Source organism: Miniopterus natalensis, chromosome 1 (genome assembly GCF_054644295.1).
Source record: "Miniopterus natalensis isolate mMinNat1 chromosome 1, mMinNat1.hap1, whole genome shotgun sequence".
Lineage (NCBI taxonomy): Eukaryota > Metazoa > Chordata > Mammalia > Chiroptera > Miniopteridae > Miniopterus > Miniopterus natalensis.
In genome coordinates, this window is record NC_142081.1 from 57,197,885 (window position 1) to 57,222,614 (window position 24,730).

At 48.6% G+C, this 24,730-nt stretch overlaps 1 protein-coding gene across 1 annotated transcript in view; it reads left to right on the top strand.

The window, feature by feature from the left end:
• Positions 1 to 24,523, top strand: part of FRMD5 (FERM domain containing 5) — a 250,336-nt gene extending 225,813 nt beyond the window's left edge. The window contains exons 6-14 of the mRNA XM_016211480.2: positions 171 to 294; positions 3,139 to 3,226; positions 10,990 to 11,078; positions 13,959 to 14,022; positions 14,616 to 14,707; positions 17,201 to 17,275; positions 17,837 to 17,905; positions 19,051 to 19,157; positions 23,598 to 24,523. Coding sequence (XP_016066966.1) covers positions 171 to 294; positions 3,139 to 3,226; positions 10,990 to 11,078; positions 13,959 to 14,022; positions 14,616 to 14,707; positions 17,201 to 17,275; positions 17,837 to 17,905; positions 19,051 to 19,157; positions 23,598 to 24,175 — 1,286 coding nt within the window. The 3' untranslated portion in view covers positions 24,176 to 24,523. The remainder of the gene's footprint in view (positions 1 to 170; positions 295 to 3,138; positions 3,227 to 10,989; positions 11,079 to 13,958; positions 14,023 to 14,615; positions 14,708 to 17,200; positions 17,276 to 17,836; positions 17,906 to 19,050; positions 19,158 to 23,597) is intronic.
• Positions 24,524 to 24,730: the final 207 nt, after the last annotated feature.

The following is a 24,730-nucleotide window of genomic DNA, read 5'->3' on the forward strand; positions in this document are numbered from 1 at the left end:
CATGCTCCCAAGGGGCATGCCTTCTGCCCAACCCCCAACACCAACACCCCTTGCTCAAGATCCGCTGTGCTTTGTAAATTTGGTGCATGCCGGGCCTTTTGCTCTGTGTGTTAATCTTTTGTTGCTCTGCCAATCCCCACAATTGTTTTCTTCTACTTTCCTTTTACAAGCGGAGATTGGAGATTATGACCCAGGAAAACACCCTGAAGGCTACAGCTCAAAGTTCCAGTTTTTTCCTAAACATTCAGAGAAGCTGGAAAGGAAAATTGCTGAGATTCACAGAACAGAACTCAGGTGAGTGACATTCAGTTCCAGCCCAGGACACTGTTTCCCCCACAGCCTGGCCTTCTGAGTGGATGTACCATTTCCAGTGACCCACTGACAGCACAGTCCCACCCCTGTGGGCTCACTCTCCAGGAAGAGTGGTGTAGGCTGGACTTAAAAGCAAGAGAGACATTGTATAGTAAGGAAAACAGACGGGTTGGCCTCAGAGGTATTTGCTTCACCAAGAAAAATGAAGAGACAGAGGACAAAAGCATGAACTGGCAAAGAGGAAAAGGAAAACAAAGGAAACAGCAGGAGAGAAAAAAGATTAGAGGGGTTCAGTGGGAATGTGAAAATGAGCAATCCTTTGGCCTCAGTCTGAGACAGTGTTACAGGGGCCTCCTGGTCAGCGGGCAGGACTCCAGCAGGCCAGCCTGACCCATAAATGCTGTGGGTGCCCTGGGAGCACTTGGTTCAGGAACCGTATCTTCAGCATTGCCTCAGCCACACCCTTGCACAGAGGGAAGGGGGAGAGAAGTAGCTGGAAGCAGGAGGCCTGTCCTCCTCAGATTCTTAGTTCGCCCAGAATATTCCTAATTCCATCAAATAGCATGAATGCATCCTTTCACCCATGTGAAATAGGATTTTCTACAAAGACTGATGTAAAAAACAAAAAGCACAGGTGTTTGGGCTCTACTTTGTGTGGCACGCTGGAGCCCAGATCCCCCAAACTGATAAACTATGAAGAAAACGTGATATGCAAAGTGTTGTAAAATAAAACATGCTGTTATATCAATACATTATAATTTTTTTAATCTCTAAAATAATGTCTAACTACCTTTCTGGGGAAGAAAAATGCCCAAGAGGAGGTAAAAGATATTTCTAACAATAATATTAAGTCCAAACTAGTTCCTACCTTAATCCTCTGGCCCACAAAACACACACACACACAAACACAAAAACACAAAAAAATCTTCACCTCCACTCAAAGATATTACCAACAGATATGTCCCCACAGCCTCCTTAGCCTTTGTAAACAGACCACCTGGCCACCTTGTGTGGCAGGACTGGTCCCCGACCCTCCCAGAGGAATGGAGACACCTATCAAAGGTGGAATCTTAACCGCTTCCCACCCCTCTCCCCCTGCAAATCCGATGCCTTTCCCCTGCCTAAGGGTTTGTCTCATTACTCTATTAAGGCAATAGCGACCCCTGGTGGTAAAGGTTGGAATGCACACGGACCTGTGTAATGGCTCAGGGTTCATTTAAAGAAGATAGTAGGGAAGTGCTAGGACCCCCCCTGAGGCGCTGCCAGGAGGGTTTTAAATGTCAGAGCAGTGGGTCCAGTCCTTCAGAAACCTGGTAGAAGGTTGGAGATTCCCCAGGAAATGATGCCTGCTTTGACGGGCCCAGAGGTGAATGGAGCTAGGGGCCCAGCCCTTGGCCTGCTGCACAAGTATTTTCCAAACACCTGCCTGTGTCTCAGCACATGGGTGGACGTAGAAGTCTGCAGTCAACATAATGCCTGCTTACAGGTACTACTTACACAGGTTCAGCTTCATCTTCAGACTATAAAAATGTGTGTTCCCTTTCTCCAACTCTAACATGAGTTCCTCAAGGGCCCAGACTGTGCACTAAACATCTTGGTATACTTTCCAGCAGGCAGCACCGAGGCTGGCACATAGGTACTGACTGACGATGCCTCTCGGGACGGAAGGTGGCTTGTCTTCCTTCCCTTCACAAATTGCCCACTCTTCCTCACACAGAAGCCAACCCCACATGGGTAGAAGTACATCTGCTTTGCCAGGGCTCTGGGCCCTGAGAGCGCCTGACAATGGTGATATTGCCATTGGTCTGTGTTGAGCTCATCTATGCACCTGCTAAAGAGGCAGCCAGGAGGGGAATGATGATGCTAAAGTCCCCTTCTTCATATGGGTTGGTGCCAGGGCTGGTTTCTTCCTTTTGCTGCTTGTTTTCTTTTCATAGTCATCACCCTGTGGGCAGACAGCTCTAGTGGAGTCTGGAAAGCTTAGCACTGTCTCCAGCTGCATCTCATCACCCTCCACTCCCATGTTCCCTCTTGGTAAAGGAGGAGGGTTAGGCAGTATCAGCAAGATATACAGACCCCTTCTTTCTATTTCAGCCTACATCAGGTCACAGATGAGAAATCCATGGCCTGTAGCTAGCCTGCAAATGTGTTTTGTTTGCTCCTGTAGTATTTAAAATCATGAAATACCACATGAAAATCAGTATCTCTGACTTCTTTTTAAAAAATCACATCTAGCAATGCTGGACCCTGCAGTCCCACATGACAATAATCTTGAAGCAGAGCAGCAGCTGCCCTCATTAGAAGGGGTAGCACTCCCCAGTTTGCCACAGTCCCCACCACTCCCTACTATATTACACTAAGCCCATGTCATTCATTATGTAGCCTGCCTAACCCTGAAGACATCTGAGTTTTTGACCCTCTAAAGTTGGTCCTAGAACAGAGCAGGGAGTGCACTCTGGAAAAATTGTGGTGTGAGACATCCTGAGCACTTCTGTTTGTTTTTTGTTAATCCTCAGCCCAGGACATTTTTTCCATTGATTTTTAGACAGAGTGGGAGGGAGGCGAGTAGAGAGAGAGAGAAGCATTGATGTGAGAGAGAGACATCAATTGGTCGCCTCTTGAACAGGCCCCTACCAGGGCGAGGTTAAACCTGCAACCCAGGTACGTGCCCTTCACTGCTAATTGAACCCCCAACCCTTTGGTGTACTGCCAGCACTCTGACCACTCAGCCACACTGGCCAGGGCCTAAGCACTTCTTAATAATTTGCCTCAGGGGAAGCTATGGAAACAGAAAGCCCTCAAATCATCTCATTTTCTTTATTCCAGTGGTCAGACACCAGCAACATCAGAGATGAACTTTTTAAGAAAAGCGCAGACATTGGAGACATACGGAGTGGACCCTCACCCATGTAAGGTAAGATCCCCGTGGTGAGAGGTCTCATTGATCCTTCTGTAGAGGGCAGCAGGCAGGGAGGTCCCACATGCCTGTACCCTCCACCCCTTCGATAGCTGGGTGATTAGCTTTTAGTGACAGATGCCAGAGAAAATGTCTTAAAACTCCTCTGGATTCCACACAGCATAATTTTGTGCTGCCACATCAGTGTCGGAGGGTCAGAGGCAGAGTCAGTCTAAATAACAAATCTGAAACAGGGCCCCAGTTTTGCAGCGGTGGGTAATTTGGTGGGAATGAAGAGAGGAGGAATGTGGAAGGCTCCCCCACAGAGAACAGTCAGAGGCGGCTCAGCACACTGCCCACCCTTTCTTGACCCGTAATCTAGTTTCTTTCCAAGAGTGGGTTTTATTGACTACAGCAGCGTAAGTCACTGCACGGAAATGCAGTGGAGTCACATCTAATTCCATTATGCGCCTGTGAGGGCAAGGCGCGAACCAGCCAGGCAGGCTCTGCCCAGAGAAAACCTCCGTAATTACTCACATGTGGCTCGTTGTGGAGATGAGCTCAGGCAGCCACAGTCACTGCGGAGAGCAGGGGAGACCTGTGGCCTCTTCCTAAACTCTGTGGCCGTATCCTCCACTTATCTCCATATCCCACTGGCTCTGACACTCCTGTCTCTGCCTCAGTTTCTCCCAGTGTTTGCCTCTGTCTTTCCACCACTGGAGAGACTCCAGTACCAACAGTAAAACTGATTCTCAAACTAATCTGAGGGAGACAGTATCCAATGGGAACAGGAGGACCTTGACCTTTTCTTCCTAATAGGTAAAGGGACATCATAAGTTTCCAACAAAAATCAAGAGAATAGAAACCAAGGAACCAGTGATGTGGGGCCAGAGTTGCATTTCCTTTGGCCTCTTGGTGAGGTAATGGTGATTTGTTCTTGCATAGGTTTTAATGTGGAAACTTCCAGTATGAACTCTGACATCTAACTCTCCCCTGGTCACCTTCCCCAACCCGTTTCCTATCCACCAGCACAGCCTACTGCCAGAAAACCCGTGTGTTCTTGGGGGCCAGCACTATCAGAAAACACATTGATGCCTATTTATACCCAAAAAGTGACATGGATATTTACCAATGAATTAGCACAGCCTCATAAATAATGCCCTCTGCATAACTGTTGTAGTCCAGCTCCATTAATTACTCAGATACTGTCAGCAGAGGAACCTGCATAAGACTGAAGAGAGCTTCAGAGTCAGCTGACCTTGAATCCAGAACTTGGCTCCTACTTACTGGGGCCTTTGGAGGCTTCTCCAAGCCTCACTTTGCTCATCGGTACACAGTGGGTACTCAATAACTGCTTCTCCCTGAACTGCTGAGTCACTTCATGACCTTAAAGGACACAGCTGCCTAAAAATAGACACAGTCATCAGGAGGTGCCAGGTACCTCTCATTTTGACTCTAAATCTGCCCTGTCCCCTTGAGGTCACACAGAGTGCCCACCTCTTCAGAGATGGGTCCCCAGGCAGGACTGTCACCTGACAACACATAATGGGCCTGGGCACAGCTGAGTGACTGTGGGTGACAGTGGCTTAGCCCTGCTTTAATGAATTTGTCCTTCTTGGACACAGGCTGAAGGGACTGCAGGAGAGAAGTGACATTTGTCACACCTTCCATGGCAGGCCCCTGGGAAGCCTTCACATTATTTTCTCATTTAATCTGCATGCCAGCCCTGGGAGATGGATGTTACTCTTCCTGGCTTATAGATGAGGAGATCAAAGTTCCAGGAAGCCACAGTTTACAAGGCCCTGAGTGATAGAGCAAGAACTTGAACTCAAGTCACTTCCCATGATGTATCTGTAAGGAGCAGGAGCCCTCAGGAGACTTCCTCTGGGGAGAAGGTGGGAGTGCTCAGCACTGGGCTTCCAGTCCTTTGTTCCTGGGCCCTACACCTCTTGCTCACCTAGGGCCATGTCAGGGCCCTGCTGCAGACCCCACACATGGGCCCTCATCTCATCTCATTCACTGGGCTCCAGCTCAGGATTTCCTCAGCTTCTTGAGCAAGAACAGTTTGAGAGCCTTTACTCTTGTCATTAAGTAGAGTCACTTTGGTGATATGCTACCAAGTACTCGCCTTAATGCTGCTACAAGGAGAGCTGCAATAAGCTGGAGCACTCAGTGTAATAAATACTGATGATTTCTATTAACAGAGAGGCAATTACTGGGCCCAGGGAATCTGGGGCACGTAGCCCCAGGGAGGACAGAAGAAGAGGAATCGTTTTGATAATTAAATGAGAGCAGAGCAACACTTAGGCTGGGCTCTGTTCTCCTGAACTGATTAAGAAGTTGCTGATCTTCCTGTCCATGCTGATGGTTTCGTTCTGCCCACAGTGTCCTTGTCTGGCCCTGGGACCAGGAAGAGGCGATCCTACCCGCTCTGGGTGGGACAGACCGAGGGCTCCAGTAGCTAGCTGGCATGCAATAATGCCCAGATTCTGAGCATTCACAACCCCCCCCCCTTGCTCTCTGCAGGAGCCCCAGCAGGCCAAGCCTATAGCCGCTGGATGTGGAGAGTGGAGCAAACCACTGGCAGCCCAGTGTTGTACCTATTCCCCAGCCTGACACCTCTCCAAGCCCAGGAGCCACTGTCCTGTTCCTTCCAGGGCCCTGGGACTGGTTGTTTCCTCTGGGTCTCCTGCCATGAAGGTTTGTGGAGTAATCAGACCCTCCCAGATACCCATCCCAGATACCCGGTCTTCACCCAGCCTTATGAGTCAGAAGGGTGCCATTTATTGAATGAACATGCCGGGCATTTATGTGCACTATCTCATTTAATCTTTTCAATAACGCTTTCAAGAAGTTCTTGTCCTCCTTTTAAGATAAGAACACTGAGCCTCTGACGGACTAACGACATGTCAAGAGTTACTGGTACCCACAGTACCGGGACTCGAACCCAGAGTTGTCTGCGTCTCAGTGGTGTGCTCTTTCAGTTATCGTTCATAGTCTTCCTTCTGGAGTGATGGCATTTATTTAGGAACAAAGCAGGACTCACTGCCAGCTATGATAGAGAGAAGGCAAAGACATATGAAACTACTGAAATCATAAAAACGTAACGTAAGTTCACCAAGTGGCTTTATGTCTGTTCTGAACAGACCAGGAGGAAACTGGTATCAGCAGGATCTAGGTTGGAGCAACCACACAAATGAAATCCATTGTCATTCCTTTGCCCTTAAAATAGGATTATTACTTTCATAATCGAGCCACCCAGGCTTCTCTCTTAATAAACCCTCCTCCCAGCTTGACAGGTTGCCCCTGACCTCAGAGAACCAGAACCAGAAGGAGCTGTGACAGCTCACCCTCGTCCTCGGGTGGGCCCCTCCAGGCTGCATTGTGGAGAGAATGTTAGATTTACTGCTGAAATGAAGAACTTGACTAAACCCACCTAGGTGGCAAGTTTCTGCCAAGATTTCCGTCTCTGAGCTGTCATGGGGTGACGCCAAGCCTCTTACAGGTGCCTCGCCCTGATTTCCACCCCAGTTTCTTGTGGCCCAGTTTGAGTATACTGAAACTGGGTGATTTTCACGATTGACTTAAAGGTTCCCAGCTACAAGCTCTTTCAGGAATGGGCACAAGGGTCTGGAAAGGCATGTCGATTCCTCTTCCCTATGGTTTTTAAAGAATAACAGAGGTTTCATCCACCCAGATTGAATTAGTTTAAGTCATGCTTTGGAGAGGGGACTGGATGACCTAGAGGCGGAACAACCAAGAATGCTGGGTCCTTATGCTGTCATACCCAGGATGTCCACTGGGGCGGCAGCAGACAGAAGCCTACCTCACTATCGGAGGGGGACTGGACAAAGGTGGCCACATGTCCCTACTTCCAAGAACCAGTCAGTGCTGTGGTTTCCAAAAGTCCTTTTCTGGGCAGAGTGATCATCTTAGGCAAACCTCTAAGATATTGAATTGATGCAGGTCAAGTTTGATGGTGGGCTCCACATGAACACGTGACTGTCTCAGTACAAGTCCATCCCCTCTCCAGGAGAACACTATTAGCCATGTCCTGGCAGTTAGTCATTCAGGCCATCAGATGGAAGCAGTATTTTTTAAGTATATACTATTTATTGTCCTTATTTTACAAATGAGGAAACTAAAGTTCAGAGAAGTTAAGGAAGTCACAGAGCAAATAAGAAACAGAGCTGGGATCCTAAACCCAGACAAAAGCTCTTTGCACAAGGATGAAAAATTGGAAACAAACTTCTGCCTCAAACTGTAAACGTGAACTAAATTCCTTTGACTGTTAGCTGATGTAGAGTGGAGACGGCGATACCTGCCTGTGGCTGTCAGGACACGCGTTTTCATTCCACCTCCCAGGTGTATTAATGGCTCAGTCCTGTGGGTACTGATTTCATCAAGATGGGAAGGGGACAGGTTACTATTGTCTGTGTCACTTCTCGTCCCCATTTCCTTCTGTTTTCGTAACCTGTCCTTTCTCACACAAATCCCAAGGGCAGGCTCACAATGAGAATGACACGTTAGATAGAAGGAACTGGGAAAGTTCCAAAGAAGGTGTCAGCGTGGCTGCCTGTTTGTGTTTTCATGCTGGTACAGATATGAGGTTTCTCACTGTAACTCCAAGCCCCGCTCCTCATGTGCCAGACAAGCAGCGAACATTCCTGCTGCCCTCCACCCCTGTGGACACCCAGCTGCCGGAGCCTGGCAGAGGCCTTCATCTGGAACTGGGAACTGTCGCACTGGAAGCAATTTGGAGAATTGCTCTCTTCATGAGACCAGATTGGGTCTAGTCAAGGTGCTGTTATTACTTATGGAACCATGTGGTGTCTAATCAGGATTTATTCCCAGTTTGCTCCCTGTTCCAAATCAACCAGTCTGGTCAGGAGAGGCTGTTCCCCTCTAACTGCAACACCTGCCTTCCCTGGGAGGCCAGCCCCGAGGTGTCTGGGTGTTGCAGATGGATGGTGCCACCCCATAACCCAGCCAGCAGCACCCAGCTCGTGGGAGGACCTTCTCTTCCCTTTGCACTGGGGTGACTCCCACAGATCTGTCACAGCCTCTGTCTCCTCCCCCTCTGCCCACTTTACTTTCACCCCAGGTCCCACGGGTATCACTCAGATCCCCTTTTATCATAGTCCCCTAACAAGAGTGGCATCTCCCTTTCTACCCCAACTTCCCACACCCTCATTTCCTAACTAACATTTAAATCCAACATCAGGAAAAATAGTAACATGTTTTGTTTTGTTTTTAAAAGATTTTGAATTAAGTTCAACAAACTGAGCTAATTAGTAGCAGCCATATTAACAACACAACCACCAACATGTATCAGGTGCCTACTAAGTACAGCCTAAGACATAGATAAGATTATCAATCCTTATTTTACAGCAAAGAGTCTGAAACATGGAGAAATGAAGGGACCCAGCCAAGGTCACACAGACAGTGAGTGGCAGAGCCAGAACTTGGGCCTGAGTGGCCTGACCCCAACCGAGCCCACTCACTGTGGGGATGGGTAGGCGCTCTCTGCCCTGCCATTGCCCGCAGGGGTCAGTGGTACAGGAAGCAGGGTGGCGCATCCCTACCCACCCTGCCGCTTCCCTTTCTGCTCTTTACCTGTTATTTCCAGCCTTCCTCAGTCCTCTGTAGGCATGACCCTTTTCTTCCTGCTAGGCCTTTCTTGTCTCTCAGGGTGCACTGGAAGGCGCTTTCTCCACTGGTCCCACTGTGCCCTCCCCTCCCATTTTTTTACTTCCTCCACTGCAGTCACCCTGGCCCCTCTGGCACACCCACTGTCTTACACATTCATCTGATAAACATTTCCTGCAGGCCTGTTCCATGAGTACAAACAAGGTAAGGTCTCCACCCTTAGGTCTCTTTGGAAGCCTGGTTTCAGGACTTCCTTGGATCCTGGCTGCACAGTGAGCACAAAGGTCCTGGTGCCCACCCTCCAAGGCAGGCCACCTCCCTGCAAGCAGAGCCCTCACCCACCTCTCCCAGGTGTTCTCTACCCTAAGCACCAGCCTGCCCTGACCCATGTCCCTGTCAACCTGCCAGGTTAGCGCTTGTGTACGTGCTGGCACTCAGGTGTTAACCACCACCAAGCACTGATGACAGGCAGGAGAAGATCCAGCCCTGTGGCTTCACAGTATCTCCACTCAGGATATTTTTAAACAGCTCTTTGCTGTGCCCAAAGTTGAATGACATTGTGCGTGCATGCAAGTGTTGGGGTCATGACAGACCCTGAGGAAAGGGTCCAAAAATACATTAATTGGACATGTTTGCAAAACATGTACTTAGTTTATTCCCTGGGCCCAGATGCTCACACTTGTAACCCCAACTCTAAGAGATGCTTTCAGGACAACACTGCATGGCACCATCTAAGCTATGGCCCAGACAACTGTCCTGCACACACATTTGACTAGCATGCTGCCATGATTTTCTGGCCACCTGAATACACACCCTGACAGAGCAGATTCTCACCTGAGGTCCCTACGAGAGCAAGCTTCCTGGGACAGCATAACCCATCAACCAGCTTTCTGTGCCTCATCCCAACTAGAAAAGACCTGATCCCCATGGAGCTCATTGTCCCACAGGAGGGAACTGTGACCTACAGCTGCTGCTGTACCTTCTCCCCTCTTTGCTCAGCAGAACCTCAGGCGTGGTGTTTACTGACTAATGGCGACAGGTGACCAAGAGGCCTCTTTGTTGTTTCGGGCACCGTAGGGCTGGTGATGGCTATTCCACTAGGCCAGTTGCTTCCTACCTTTTCTTTAGCTAAGCTTTCCCGAGGGAGCCGTGTGTGGAGCCCATCATGATACCTGCATCTTCATTCATTCATTCTCATTCTCTCTCCTGCCCCTCAGTCCCACGCTCCCTCTCCCCCCTTCTCCCTTTCCCTCCATGCCTCCCTCCAATAACAGCTTTTTTGAGATATAATTCACATATCATAAAATCCATCCTTTTAAAGTATGCAGTCCAGTGGTTTTTAGTATATTCACAGAGTTGTGCAACCGTCGCCACTATCTAATTTTAGAACATGTTAATCATGTTCCTATTAGCTGTTGCTCCCTATCTCCCCTTCCCCACAGCTCCTGGCAGCTTTTTGCCTCAATGGATTTGCCTATTCTGGACATTTTATATAAATGCAGTCATAGAACATGTGATCTTTTGTAACTGTTTCCTTTTAGCACAGTGTTTTCAGAGCTTGTAGCATGTGTCAGTGATTCATTCTCTTTTCTTGCTGAATATTTTCCATTGTATGGATCTGCCACATTTTGCTCATTCATTTTCCAATCGACGGACATTTGGATTGTTTCCACTTTCTGGCTGTTATGAACAATTAATCCTGCTATAAACATTCATGTGCGAGTTTCTGTGTGAACATATGTTTTCAGTTCTCTTGGGTACATACCTAGGAGTGGAATTGCTGGGTCATGAGGTAATTCTGTGTTTAACAATTTGAAGAACTTCCAACCTGCTTTCCAAAATGACTGTACCATTTTACAACCCCACCAGCAATGTGTGAGGGTTTGCCTCTCCCTTTGGATGTTCACAACAGCCTTCTAAGATTGGTATCATTATAATCTACAACTTACAGTTAAGGGCATTGAGGCTCACGGAAGGAAGGTAAGTTACTTGCCTTTCACTTCCAAATGCCTTGCTCTTCCCTCTGTGACCTGCTGCCAAGTATTAACCCTGTATCTCCGATGAACAGCTGTTTCTCACCCTTTCATCTCTATGCCTGCATCACCCCGATGAGAAGTCTTCCTGTGTTGCAGGACGTGTCAGGAAATGCTGCATTTTTGGCCTTCACTCCTTTTGGATTTGTTGTTCTTCAAGGAAACAAGAGGGTCCACTTCATTAAATGGTGAATATCTTTATTTCCAAGACAGGCTTTTTATACTTCACCAGCTGGGGAGGGCTGTGGTTCCCATGTTCTTTGTGTGTGATTGGGCAGTTATGGTTCTGAGCCCCTCCAAAGCCTTGCATCCATAATGCTAACTGATGAAGGTAGTGGTCTCTTCCTAGGGATCCTATTCTTCTAGAGGGGTGTTCCTGAGAGCCAGCAGCCTCTCCAGAAGAAGAAAGGGTGTGGAGGGTTGATTTCTGGTATGAAGAAAGGCGTGGGGCTGGAGCCAATATTAGAGAAGCCAAGTCCCCATGAGAAATGAGACGTTGGGACTATTCCCCACTGAGGCCCATAGCATCTGCATGGATGCTTACTCCCCTACCCACTCTCCTAATGAAGGAGGGGCTCACAGTGACCCCTGGGGCAGGTAGGAGTTACCCAGTTGCTCTGGCAAGCACCCTGCTCAGGCCAACCCCACTGTGGGCACCGTCTGCAAAAGCACAGCTACTGCTCTGTCTCTCCTCTCCCTCTTGAGGGACTAGGTGTCCTCAGCTTCCAAGAATCATATCCCCACTTTTTCTTCCCTCCCTCCCTCTCCCTCTCCCTCACCCCAATTTCTAGCAGGCAGGAGACACTGCCTCAGCTGAAGCTACTTTGAACTACTGCTCTGCCCCGTCTGTTCGGGGTCTGTTCTGCTGCGTGGCTCTGGGAGCCGATGCAGTGCAGACTCTGCTTTGTTGATGGACATTCGGCTCTCCTGGAGGCCCTTTTTCAGGCCTATGCAAACATCTTTCACCTCATCAAAACATGTTGGCTGTTCTACTAAGCCCCTGTGACTTTTGTACCTTCTTGGACCTTAGACTGTCAAGTCTTAGCTGGCCAACTCCTCCCATGGGCTTGGACAAGTGGCTTTCCTTGGCCCAGCAGAGCTTAGCCAGGGAAGCCGGCTCCTGTCTTGTTTCCTTCTCCAGAAGAGCTCATGGGAATCAGGACAGAGCTGCTTTCTGACAAGCTTTCTGCTGGGGGGACTGCAGGGCATCTATCCTCCCGTGTCCCCTTCAGCTCCTGTCCTGACCTCATAGACACCACCTTTCCCCCATTGCTCTTGTGAAGACTGGCAATCTGATGATCAACCTCATGTTGGAGAAACTGCTCCTCAGACAGACCCAGCTCCAGTTGGCCCACCCACTGTGCTCTCTGGGTGAAGACATTGAGGGTTTGCGGTCTTCTGTCCAACAAAATACTTTTCAGAAAAAGACAATGAGCAGGACTAGGCCACCACTCTCCCTCCCAGGGAGGAGCACCTGCTGCCTGGATACAGTGGGTTGTCAGATGTCCCTTAGCGAGCCCAGATCCGGGACCACACTGACCAGGGTAGCTGCCTCATGAGGTCAGACACAACTGATACAGGAACCTACAATCCGTAATGTGTCCCTACCCCTCCAGAAGCCCCGATGTTCACCTGCTTCTCCCAGGCCCTTTCCTATCCTCACATCTGCAGGAAGTCTCCTCTTCACAGTGTCTCAGCTTTAATAGATGTAAACCCAATCTCACTTCCCATAAAAAACTCTTACTTTCCTACCTTTCTTATTGAAGTCTAGATGATCTGTGTGCTTGTTTCTACATTAACCAATTGATATTTATAGTATTCTGTGTATGAGAGACTGATTGGTTGGTTGGAAGGGCATCAAACAGGGAAGGAATACACTGTGTCTTGTATTAGCTCAGAACTGTTGGTCAGAATTGTGAACTCTCATCCCAGCCCAACCATGATTTCCCGGGAACAAGTGACCTTCTTTTGTCCCCTCAGTTTTGTCCAGTAGTAAACTGGGTACATAGTTCTCACTAACCTTTCCGCTACTTCCTAGGATATTGAGGAAATTTCCCCTAAAAATTGCAAAGAGGAAGACACCAAGTGTAGGCACTTGTGCCTGGTCAGACCTCCATGGGGGCTCCAGTGGGTAGAAAAATAAGGACTCCACCCCCAGTGAGGGTGGAGGCCCTTCGGACTCCCGAGGGCAGCCAAGTCAGGCAAATGGAAGGAAGTGAAGCTTGACTAGTGCTGAGGCCCGGTTCTCTGGCTCTCAGGGACATCCACCTACAATCCCAGTCATTTTTCCATTCTGTAAATGTAACTAAGGCTGCAAGCAGTATGTGGAGGTGAGGTCTAAGCCGTGCCCTGTACAGTAACCATGTCACTTCTTCTGATTTGTGTCTGTCCTGCGGGTGACGTACCCCAGTATCCTGTTTGCCTCTTTTACTGCAGCCATTCACTGGGCTGGTGGCTTCAAGGATTTTTCTACAAAAACCCCTAAGCCCCTTTCCTGGTCAGTACACTGCATGACTGTTCATGTAATCTGTTCTCTCTTTGGTATGTTGTTCCACCCCCTCCCTGAGATCATTTGACATTTGTCTGCATTCAACTGCATTTTCCATCCAGTGGCACAGTCACCTGAAAGACTCAGTTCCCTCAGAACCTGGTTGCATTTTCATGATTTGCTGTATCTTGAACTTTGGCCTCATCAGCTACTGTGGCATCTTATGTTTGATAGTCCCATCCAGATAATGCACCTGTGTTATGAACCAAATCCTGAAATGGCCTGGGACCACCCTACCTAGACTCACTTCCCATGCCAGTGTTTCCCTTTTACAGCCACTGTCGATGAGCCTGAAATCCTCCTATCACCCTATTATTATAGTTTGATTGACTAGAAAACTGTGGATTGAACTATTTCAGCAACTGTTCTCCAAGGCCACTGCGCTGCTGTCTTGTTTTAGTTCTGATTTGGCTAAAACTGTGTCTGTGCCTGGAGCCCCTTCCAGTTGGGGTGGGCTGTGCATCTATGAGACGTAGTTGTGAACGAGCAGCTCACCACTGAGGTATCTTTGTGCTTCTAGGAATGAGGTGACCAAGCTGAAATTTGAAGGGAAGACTTTCTATTTATACGTAAGTCAGAAAGAGGTGAGTGCTGGCTTCCTTCTTTTCAGGAGGGCTGAGGTACTGGGATGGCCAGGGCTGAACAAAAGTGCTCCATCCAGGTAGAGCTAAGCCACCTGCATGCTAAGCCAAGACCAAGGTCAAGATGTGGAGGTGAGGGAGGGAGAGGTGGCAAAGCCCTGGAACACAGAGCTTTCTTGGGGCTGCTGATGACACCCAGAAGTTTCATGCTTCCAAAAAATGCAATCAAAATAAGATTCTTTTGCTTTCATATGAAAATTTCAAGAAAATAAATACAAAGTAGAAATTAAAAAACATTTTAGGTATGAGTGCTACTTTCTCTGGTGAGGGCTCTTGGTTCTGTTTGTGCCAGCTGAGACTTACTCTCAGTGGCCCTGCCAGGTGTGAACTTATGCACCCAACAGCTCTGCCCCACCCCAGGGAGTCCTGTAGGCCTTCGCTTCCAACCAGCCAGCTGCCAGGCAGCCCCTTCCCCATCCGCAGCCTGTGAGAGTCATGGGAGCCCTTAGACAGCTTGCGGGGGTCAGTGTCTTGGCCTACTTCACCCTTCTCTTCTCCATCCACACTCAGCTGTTTCTATGTGGGGTTTTTTGTAGGAAAAGAAAATTATTCTCACATATTTTGCTCCAACTCCAGAAGCCTGCAAGCACCTCTGGAAATGTGGGATTGAGAACCAAGCCTTCTACAAGTGAGTGGACATATGGAACAGGGACCATCATTATCAAAGTCGTGAAAGTTACTTTTCAGAGGAATGATGGTCAGGAAGCTTTGAGAAATGAGAAGTGAGATGATAGGGCTGGATTTCCTTATAAAACTCAGACCCCTTTTCAAATGTCTGTGCGTACCCCCTGGAGGGACACAGCTGAGTACAGTTGCCTAAGGGGTCTGCCTTGTGATATCCTTGGACAGCCCTCAGCAGCAAAGCAATTCTGGGTTTTCAGAGTAAGACTTGGGCCAGAAAAGCCCCTGGGTGCCTTACTCAAATCAAACTGGCCCCGTGGAGCCAGTCAGAGCCCTAAGACAGCTCAGAATACTAATAGCTCAATGAAGGAGCAGGCACAGCCCAGAGCAGGTCCATAAGCCTTAGGGAGATCCTGGGCCCACTCCCCAGTGAGTGACCTGGCGCTAAGCTGGCATTAATTCCAGCCCTCCTGGAGCATCACTGCCAGAGGTGTTGCCAATGACCGGCCAAGTGCCCAGGAGCCTGGGATAGGGTAACTGGAGGGGGCAAGGACTTGTCTGGTACTAAGAAGCCAGCTTTGGGCCAAAGACAACTTTGCCTACCAAAGAATTTTGTAAAGTATTTGAGGGTTTTGTGCTCTGTTTTCTTCAAGAAAATGGGCATAAAGGCATTAGGGAGCAAAGAAATAGCCCATTGAGAAACTGCAGTGACGCCAGATAAAGTCTGTTTCACTAAAACCTTTGGTCTTGTTTTGAAAATAGAATGTAATGATTTATGCATTAATAAGCTGTAATTTTATCAGGACAACATAAGACAAAAGTGTATGTGGTATGTTCTGCCCGATAGGCCATATAGTTTGCTCTCCTTCCAGTAACCTGAGGGATCCCGGAGAGAGCAGAATTGCTCTGGCTTTGTGTGTGTGTGGAGGGGAGAGGGGGTACCATCCTCCACCCCAGTGAGCACTCTGCTACCCATTGGCTGCTATAGGATGCCTGCCTGCAGAACTGGTCTCCTCCCTGTTACTGGGACCACAGCCCCAAAAGTTGTTTCTTGGGCAGGCTTTCTGAACCGCTTAATGATTTCTGTGCATTTGATACAGAATCAGGGATGAACTGAATGGGTGGCCTGAATTCTAACCTGAGTGGTCTTTATTCTTCTCATGAAAGAGAAGACACTTGGAAAAGACTTTCATATGGTCAAATTTCCCTCCTGTTCAGTCCCTGGTGTTCAAGGAAAGCCAAGAAAATATTTCAGCACCATTTCTGGAGGCCTTTATTTTTTGTCATGGGAACAGAACTGTGCTTCTGAACCTATGACCAAACTCAGTTTCTGAGTCTTTCCATTAATAGACCTCCAGACCTAGTTAGTCCTGCCAACACCCACAGTGGAAACCAAGGTCATTCTTCACTGTTTTCCATTAACTACTTAATGTTCTAATTAGTGTTAAAGGTCAGATCCCCAGTTACACCAAGTTTCTATCAGCTGCTTCTCAGGCCTCTGAGCATCCCATTTGCAGATTCCTGTCTGTGGCCCAGTGCTTTGAAGGGAGCCAGGTCAGACTCCAGAATGTGCTCGGGCAGGAGGGCAAGTAGGCTGAGCCTCACAGAGCCCTGAGATAGGTGGGGATGGTGACTCTTAGGAACTGCTGTTCATGGATTGTGGAGACAACTCCCTAAATATTCACTACCAACTCACGACAAAGGCTTCAGACCTAGATGTGTTCCTGGCTGGATTAGCACCATGGGCACCCAGGGCAGGTTGCAGGTTGAGTTGGGTCTTGGGAGACTTCACTCTGGGGAGCTCTGAGTGGATCAAAGAAGTCACCCAAAAGGATATTTTACAGCACCCATGGCCTTCCAGAGTCTCCACATCAGTTATCTCTACAGCCTGGAAAGTGAGGCTAATATGCATTCTGGGGATGGGAGAATGATTCCAAGTTCAAATAAATGATGGAACTTTTATTGAAGTTAAGCTAGCTTCTTCATTTCAGGACTTCTCAGAGTCTTTAATGTGATAATACACTTTAGGACTCTTCAAAAAGGAGATGGAATAGGAAGAAAGCCCCTACTCTCTTCTCCACCAGTTACCCAGACATGAACACAAATCATGTGCCAGGATTAGAAAGGGCTCCTGAGGCCTCAGCTCTATTATTTTATAGGTAAGGAGACTGAGGCTAAAGAGAAAACATTTTTACCCAAGGTCATACTACTAAGTGGCCTGAGATTCCATGGGTGGCATCCTATTATTCCCCCGGACAATCATCCCTAACGTTTGTTCTCTCAGTCTCCCTGGTGAACCCTCACTCTCCTGACATGAAAGTGGGGTTCAGTATGCCTGCCCCTGGCTCTGAGGCTGTGAGCACAGCCCTCAGGTCCTAAAGGAGAGCCGGAGACCAGCAGGGCTGTGAAGGGTCTTCCTGTGGAAGGGGCTGGGGATGCGCTGTCTTAACCTGTGAGACAGTCACAGGCCGTCTCTTACACTGACTTTGCCTTGCTGCAGGCTGGAGAAGTCAAGCCAAGTCCGCACAGTGTCCAGCAGCAATTTATTCTTTAAAGGGAGCCGGTTCCGATACAGGTAAATAGTGACAGTAAGTCACCATTAAGGACCCATTTTCAGACCCTTCTCTTCAGAACGATGGCCCAGTGGTCCTTATCCTTCAGGACAAAGAAACTGGGGACCTCCAGAAAAGCTTGAGGTTTCCATCCAACTGCCTCCTAACCCTTTGACTATTCTTTCCTTTCCTGCAGCTGTGTCTGTAGGGCTTTAAATGAGTACCTTCTCCTGCCCTTACAACAGCAGCACAATAAGAACTGTAACAGTAATTCTTCTCATGTCTGTTTAAAGATTTCTCATTTTTGCAATATTTTTGGAACATGTTGGACAATGAGGAATCATTCCTAAATGAGAATGGAAGATCACAAAGACTCCAGAGATAGAGGTCTCTCTCAGACAGCTGTTGGGACATCTTAGAACTTTACCCCCAGCAAGCAAGCCTTTCAGTGGCCTAAACATTGGGAAGGGGCAGGCCAAAGAGGCCTTATCCCAGTCCAGCCAAAGGAATGAGATCTTGGAGAGGAGCCCAGTCCCACAACACTGTCTCATTTCTTGCTGCTGTTTTTATTATACTACTTACAGTGGCCGAGTTGCAAAGGAAGTAATGGAATCGAGTGCCAAGATCAAACGGGAGCCACCAGAAATCCACAGGTAGGCTGCCAAGGGCTTCCCCCAAAAGCACTTCCAGCTCAGGTCCCAGAATCTCAAAAGCCAGCAGTTTAAGTAATGTGAAGATTCTGGCCACAGTGGCTCCCAAAAGGGGAAGGAGAACAGGGCAGGAGGGGTGAAAAGACCCATCTCGGCTAAAGGCGTGGGAAACCATCTGACCCTGGTATCCCTGAGCCTGGATGGAGAACGGGGAGAGCGGGCTAATGCAGACAGCACCTCAGATCTAGGACCCACCTTCCTGGGTGATTCTCTACGGTCCTCCCAAGTCCTGAAATTGGTCATACACCATAGAGGACATGTCCAAGCAGCAAGGTTTCATTGGTAATAGAATCAGTTCATTACAGGAAGCCAGGGGTAGCCCCACACCCGTCACACCACATGTAAACTAGTTCTGACAGATCCATGCTTCATGCACACAATTCCAGGAGCCCATCTCCTAGAACCGGATGAGAGCCAGAAAGAATATGATTGGCCAAGAGAGCTAGGGTTTGCCAACCAGCCTGACCTCTGGGAATGGGAGTATTACTACCTGCCCCTTCACACAAAGCCCCCCTGCAACCAGCCACCTCTGTTGGAAGTCGGGGGGCTGCCATATCCATTTTCAGGAGCACTGTTTATCCTGGGGCACTACTCCCTGACTATCCTGCCCAGAGACCAGTGGCACCACTGACACACTACAGGAAAGTTCCAGTGGGTCTGGGATGTAGGGAGGTGGATGAGTTTACACCATTATCTCTGAATGGGATCCAGGGACTAAAGGCAAAAAGCAGATATTAGCCCAGCTGGCATTGCTCAGTGGTTGAGTTTCGACCTATGAACCAGGTCATGGTTCAATTCCTGATCAAGGCCCATGCCCACGTCCCAGGCTGGATCCCCAGTAGGGGCCGTGCAGGAGACAACCAATCAATGACTTGCTCTCATCATTGATGTTTCTCTCTCTCCCTCTCCCTTCCTCTCTCTGAAATCAATAAAAACATATTTTAAAAGGAAAAAGGGGGGGGGGAGCAGGTATTAAAGATTAAAAATAAAAAATACAGCTAGGCCATTCTAGTAGCCACTCCTCAACTCTGAGTCCTGACCAGTTACCTGTGCACTGAGCTAACCGTGTTCTTTTTCTTTAACCTCAGAGCTGGGATGGTTCCCAGCCGCAGCTGTCCCTCCATAACCCATGGCCCAAGGCTGAGCAGTGTCCCCAGGACCCGGAGAAGAGCTGTTCACATCTCCATCATGGAAGGTAAGCATGAGATGAGATGACCACAGGTTTTTCCGAGTTGTGACTTAGGCCATTTCCACTCAGGGACCTTGAAAAGAGGGAGATGATATTAGAGACAGTAGCAATTTTCTCTGATGGTAGGGAGAAGGTTTCACCCACTGGGTAGGCACACCAGCTGGGTGTCAGGTGAAGGAATCCCATCCAGCCCTGCTGAGCTGTAATCCAAGAGGGGGTTGTAGATCTGAGAGTATTTGTGGTAGACCTTTGGGGACAGTGCATGTGGGATCTACCAGGTTCCATGCAGTTCTGAAACTGCTTTCCATCTAGTAGCTTTTCACTTGTTTTCCAGATCTGACCAATCTCCACAGCTTAAATGATAAGGGTGGCTGATAAAATAAGAACTCTTGGTTCTGAAGCATTCCAATAACTGCTACCACCTTTTACTTCAGTGGTAGAAATCTGCCCTCTTGCTATTGCTGTCAACCTTTCCCTCCCTTTGGAGTAGGTGGAGGTGGGAGAGACAAGTCTGTGTATCTTCAGAACTGGATACCCCAGCAGCCTAAGGGAGATACGTCTAGCTTGTCCCGCTTGTCCGGTATCTTGAGGAGACTCTCGGGATAGTGTCCTCCAGCTGTTGTCCCTGACCCAGCTTGTCCTGCAGGCTGGATATGGATGTAAGATTGTTTTCATCCTGCAGCAGGAAACAGCAGCAGGATTGTTGCAAACCTGTTTAGGTCTTGGAAGCTGGGGAGGGAAGGCCCTTTGTCCTTTCTGAGAAAATGCTGCTTGTGAATGAAAATGAAGAACGGCTCAGGTTAGGAAGGACGTCTCTCTGCTGCTCCTGAGGGAGGATCTCTGGTTCATGTTCAGGATTTTATGATGTGTCACTGACTGCATCACCTGAGTATGGTTCTCTGGGAGTTGAAAACCCTGGCTGAGCAGCCACCATCAAGTGCCTTAATTATCTGAGTATCTTTGTTACTCAATTTGTAAAAAAGGGATATCTTCCTTGCCATGGGTTGCAAGGAAGCTGATGTATGCAGAAGTGCTTTAAAGAGATTAAAGCACATACTGGCAAGCAGCAAGCACAGTGCAAAGAGCCCTGGTCGGGAAGTCCAAGACAAGATTTGAGTCAGAGCTCTGCCATGTACTTTCTGGGGCAGGTTGCTTAACCTCTCTGAGCCTCTTGGCCCCACTGTGGAGTGGGGTGTGAATGTGGAAGGTGCCTTGTAAACTACCAAGTATAGTCGCTGTACAAGGTATGGAATTATTGAGGTCTGACCATCAACAGACACAACATCCTGAGTCTATACTGTCAGGCTGAGCAGAACTGAGTATGGCTCACACTGTCCCTCTTCTTTTGGGGTGTTCATCTCAGGAAAGTGGAATGATTTTTTTCTCCTTTTTTGAGGAAACTAAGTTTGTCCCCTCTATGTGTCCCCTCTTTCCATCCATCCTGAGGCTGAAGCCACCAGGTTTATCCCAGTAGGGGATGGGGCTCAGCCACTTCTTCACTCTTCAGAGCCACTCAGCCCAAAGCCCAATGTCTTTGTAGCTTCACACCCTGAATTTTCTGGGACAGCCCTGAGTCCCCCTACCCTCCAGGATTGTTCCCTCTCTGTCCCTCACCCTCTGAGAGGTCTAGGGCCCTTATACGGGCCTCAGGGAAACAGCTACGGGCTGGGGAAGCATTACTTTTTATGGCTCTAAGTGCTTCTGACTGAATCCAGTTCCCTGATAACATGGGCCTCTCAGAGTTGCTCCTTCCCTGCAGCTCAGCCGGCTCTGAGGCTCATGGAGCTGACCTCTTTCCAGCACAGGAGGCACTGCGAAGGGGCCACCACAGCCTGAGATCAGCAAAAATCCTTTGTCCCTAGTCGGTTTTCCATCCTTTCCCTCTGTATCTCCCTGCTTGGCTGGTTTCCATGAAGAGATCAGCTGGTTTCCACTGAAGAAGCATCTGCTTTCCTGGGCTACCATGGGGAAGAGTCTGATTAAGATTCACACCAGAGTCCGCGTTCAGCTCCGGTTGACTAATCACTGCCTTCGACCCCTGAGTGTGCGCATCCTGAGGATGGGGCCCCGGCTCCAGGGTAGGCTCCTGACCACTGTACCCCCCAGCCCGCTCGGAGCTACCTCTGGGCAAGGCAATCAGCTGGAGCACTTCCAAGGTAAAAATGACAGTCCTCTGTTTTGCTGTGCCACTTGCCCGGATCCCACCCATGGAACTGACCTCATCCTCCCAAAATAACAGGTTTGATGAAGGGGTAAGGCCGGTGATGGTTTACAGTGACACCTGAAGTTCTGTACAGGACTAACCTGACAGAGGAATGATATAGGTGGGGCTTGTTGAGGAAACAGAAGACTAACACAGAGTAACTTTGTCAGACACTACTAGAAATGCATCCGTATCTTGTTTACTGAGAGCACCAACAATTCAGTATAATGTGGATTCTGGTGTCCCTCTCATTTGTTCTCTCTGATGTCATAGGCTTTGCCTCTCTCCTTCCCCAGCTAAGGGTTAAATTGTAGGCCAAGCTAGGCTTGCATTGAAGTGGCTTCTGGTTGCTAAGCTGGCCATACTTTGAAAGCTCTGGCAGTCAGAGCTGTCCTTGTGAGGGACAGTCCCTTGAAAGGGTGTGAGAAGCCCTGTGCAGGGGGTGCTGAGGTTCCAAAGAAAAGGAGGCCAGAGGAGTGGTTGGGAAAGGAGCTGAGCCAGCACCATGTGTGATCAGGGCCTGAAGGTTCCTATTTGTTCATACACATAGGGAAATCAGGGAGGAGTACTGAGGAAAACAAAGAGATCAAAGGAGCATCAAGAGCTCTGGAACAAGGGAAAGGCTCGTAATTTCACATTACTGCACAACAATTTCTTGGGCAGTTAAGACCTAAATCTAAGAAAGGCGCAGGCTGTTGACTCAACTCATCCTGGCCCACTGTTCCACTCCCCAGAATCCAACTACATGTCATTTGCATGTGAAATAGAAAGATGATTGGATTCTCTCCTTGCCTTTGCCATTAACAACCAACCACATGACTTAAGGAAAGTTCTGTAACCTCTCACCCTCACTACACTTCATGGAGTTGTTGAAAGATAAAATGAAAGTGCTTTCAAAAGTTTAAAACATTATACAAATTTAAGATTTTAGCATAGGAACAAAATACTGCTAGGACATAAGGAGCTTCTAAAAGTAGAAGTGCTTTGGCAAATATACTAATGGTGAGGTGACTGGGAGTATAGGTGGGTAATGGGACTGCCGTCGCCCCCACCTCTTGTTCATAAACCAGATTCCAGGGTTCATTCTTCTGGAGAATCCTTAACTGTGCCTGTGTGGAGATGGGCTCTAGTAGGCTCGGCAGGCAGGCTGCCTGGGTACAAATGGCTGTACCACAAGGGAGCCAAGGAAAGATGCAACACACTTTTGAAAGGCTACTGGTGCCTTTTAAGAGACCTTTGGGCTTCCAAAGCTAGCTCTGAACCAGAAAACTCCCTCATCAGCCCTCCAGGTCAAACCTTTACCTGTCTGGGAATCTGGTTCAGTCTTAGGTAGTAGGGGTCAACTTCAGAGCAACAGAAGGGGACTGGCTTCTCTTGTCATAGGCCACAAAGGCAGGGAGAGCCATCCTGGCACCACCAAAATGGCCAGGAATGGAAAATGCAGGTGTTGAACCTGAAACAAGAAGCCATTTCCTTGGGAGCACTATGATGTGAGCACATCCTCTGGCCTGGGGGCTGTTGTTGGGCTGTTTTCCCCTACCGGAGCTTGAGCCCTGGAAAGAGAAACGTTCCATCTGGGAAAGTAAAGGGATAATGGGTAGTTTTAGGGCTACAAACCGTTTCTCCTAACAAATGTAAGAGAATTTCCCCATCACCCAACAAGATCTTCTCAAAATCCACTCTGCACTCAAGAGTGTCTAACATAGGGAAGCTCTCAGCCTATTCTGAACCCAGATCATTCTAAGGTGAGAAGAGAGGGAGCTGGGCAGGGCTACTCCCCTTATCTACCAGAGAGCACTTAGGAACAGCAGATAGGGTTTTCATATCCCACAAGGTCAGGACAGCTAGAACTGGGAGGCTGAAGAAACCAATAGCCATTGCAGAAATCCAAAAGATGGCCTCATGAGCTCAAGGAGCTGTATGCTAGGTTATTAAAAGGACACTCAGCTCCAGAATCTGTACTAGATGAGGCCCAATTAGGCAAAACACAGTCTTATCCTCCCCATTCCTGCCTCTCAGAGCCCTAAGCCCAAGAGGCAAACCTGAACTCCCTGAACCATGGCCACAGCTCTCGATCAGGGATAGTCTACGATTCAGACTCTCAAATTGGGGCTAAAACCAGGCCCAGGACACCAGAGGCAGGAGTGGCACAATCTTTAACCAATGTGGCCAAAATCATAAAAAGAAGAAAAAAAGTGTGCACTGGGACAGAAAGCCTACTCATGTTCCTTTTGCCTTTCCAGGCCTAGAGTCCCTTCGGGACAGTGCCCATTCCACCCCGGTGCGTTCCTCCTCTCATGGGGACACCTTCCTGCCTCATGTGAGAAGCAGCCGGGCAGACAGCAACGAGCGAGTCACTGTGATCGCAGATGAGGCCTACAGCCCTGCAGACAGCATGCTGCCCACCCCTGTGGCTGAGCACAGCCTGGAGCTGATGCTGCTTTCCCGGCAGATCAATGGGGCCACCTGCAGCATCGAGGAGGAGAAGGAGTCTGAGGCCAGCACCCCAACTGCTGCAGATGTGGAGGCCCTTGGGGGAGAGCTGAGGGCCCTGTGTCAGGGGCACGGCAGGCCAGAGGAGGAACAGGTGAATAAGTTTGTTTTAAGTGTCCTCCGTTTGCTCCTTGTGACCATGGGACTCCTCTTTGTTTTGCTCCTCCTCCTGATCGTCCTTACCGAGTCTGACCTTGACATTGCCTTTTTCCGAGATATCCGCCAGACCCCCGAGTTTGAACAATTCCACTATCAATACTTTTGTCCCCTCAGGCGATGGTTTGCCTGCAAAATCCGCTCAGTGGTGAGCCTGCTCATTGACACCTGAGAAGGCATGACTCCTCCTAATAACTAGCCAGGTGGACCAAGGAGCCCGGCTACCCATTCCCAGCAATGGGATCCATCGCGGAACCATCGGCACATGTACCAAGTCCTCCTTTCATGACTCAAAGTCCACAGCCTGGGAGGGTTGTTTCCCAGAAGAAGAAAGGGATAGGCTCATGCCCTGTCTAAACAAACTGGGAAAGTTCATTTCCTTCAGAGGTTCTCTCAAGACTCGGCAACTCTGTTTCTCATCCTCCCAATTTGCAGGATAACTTTTGGTTTTGAATTTTGATTTTTCATAGATATGTATTATTTTGAAAGTATCAAATAAAAATAATTTATTTTATTATTACTGATGATCACAGTAGTGTCGCCTAGCAGATGGGACACTAGTTGAAGACTAGAGAGCTGTTGTCTTCTGTGTTCTGCGGGAGCTTTCCTACTGGGTTCCAGTAGACTCATCACTGCAGCCTCAGTGGGGCAGAACAGTGGTCTGACAGTGGAGACTGTCTCAGTTTTCTTGCCAGACAGAGCTTTTTAAAAAGTAAACGTCCATGTA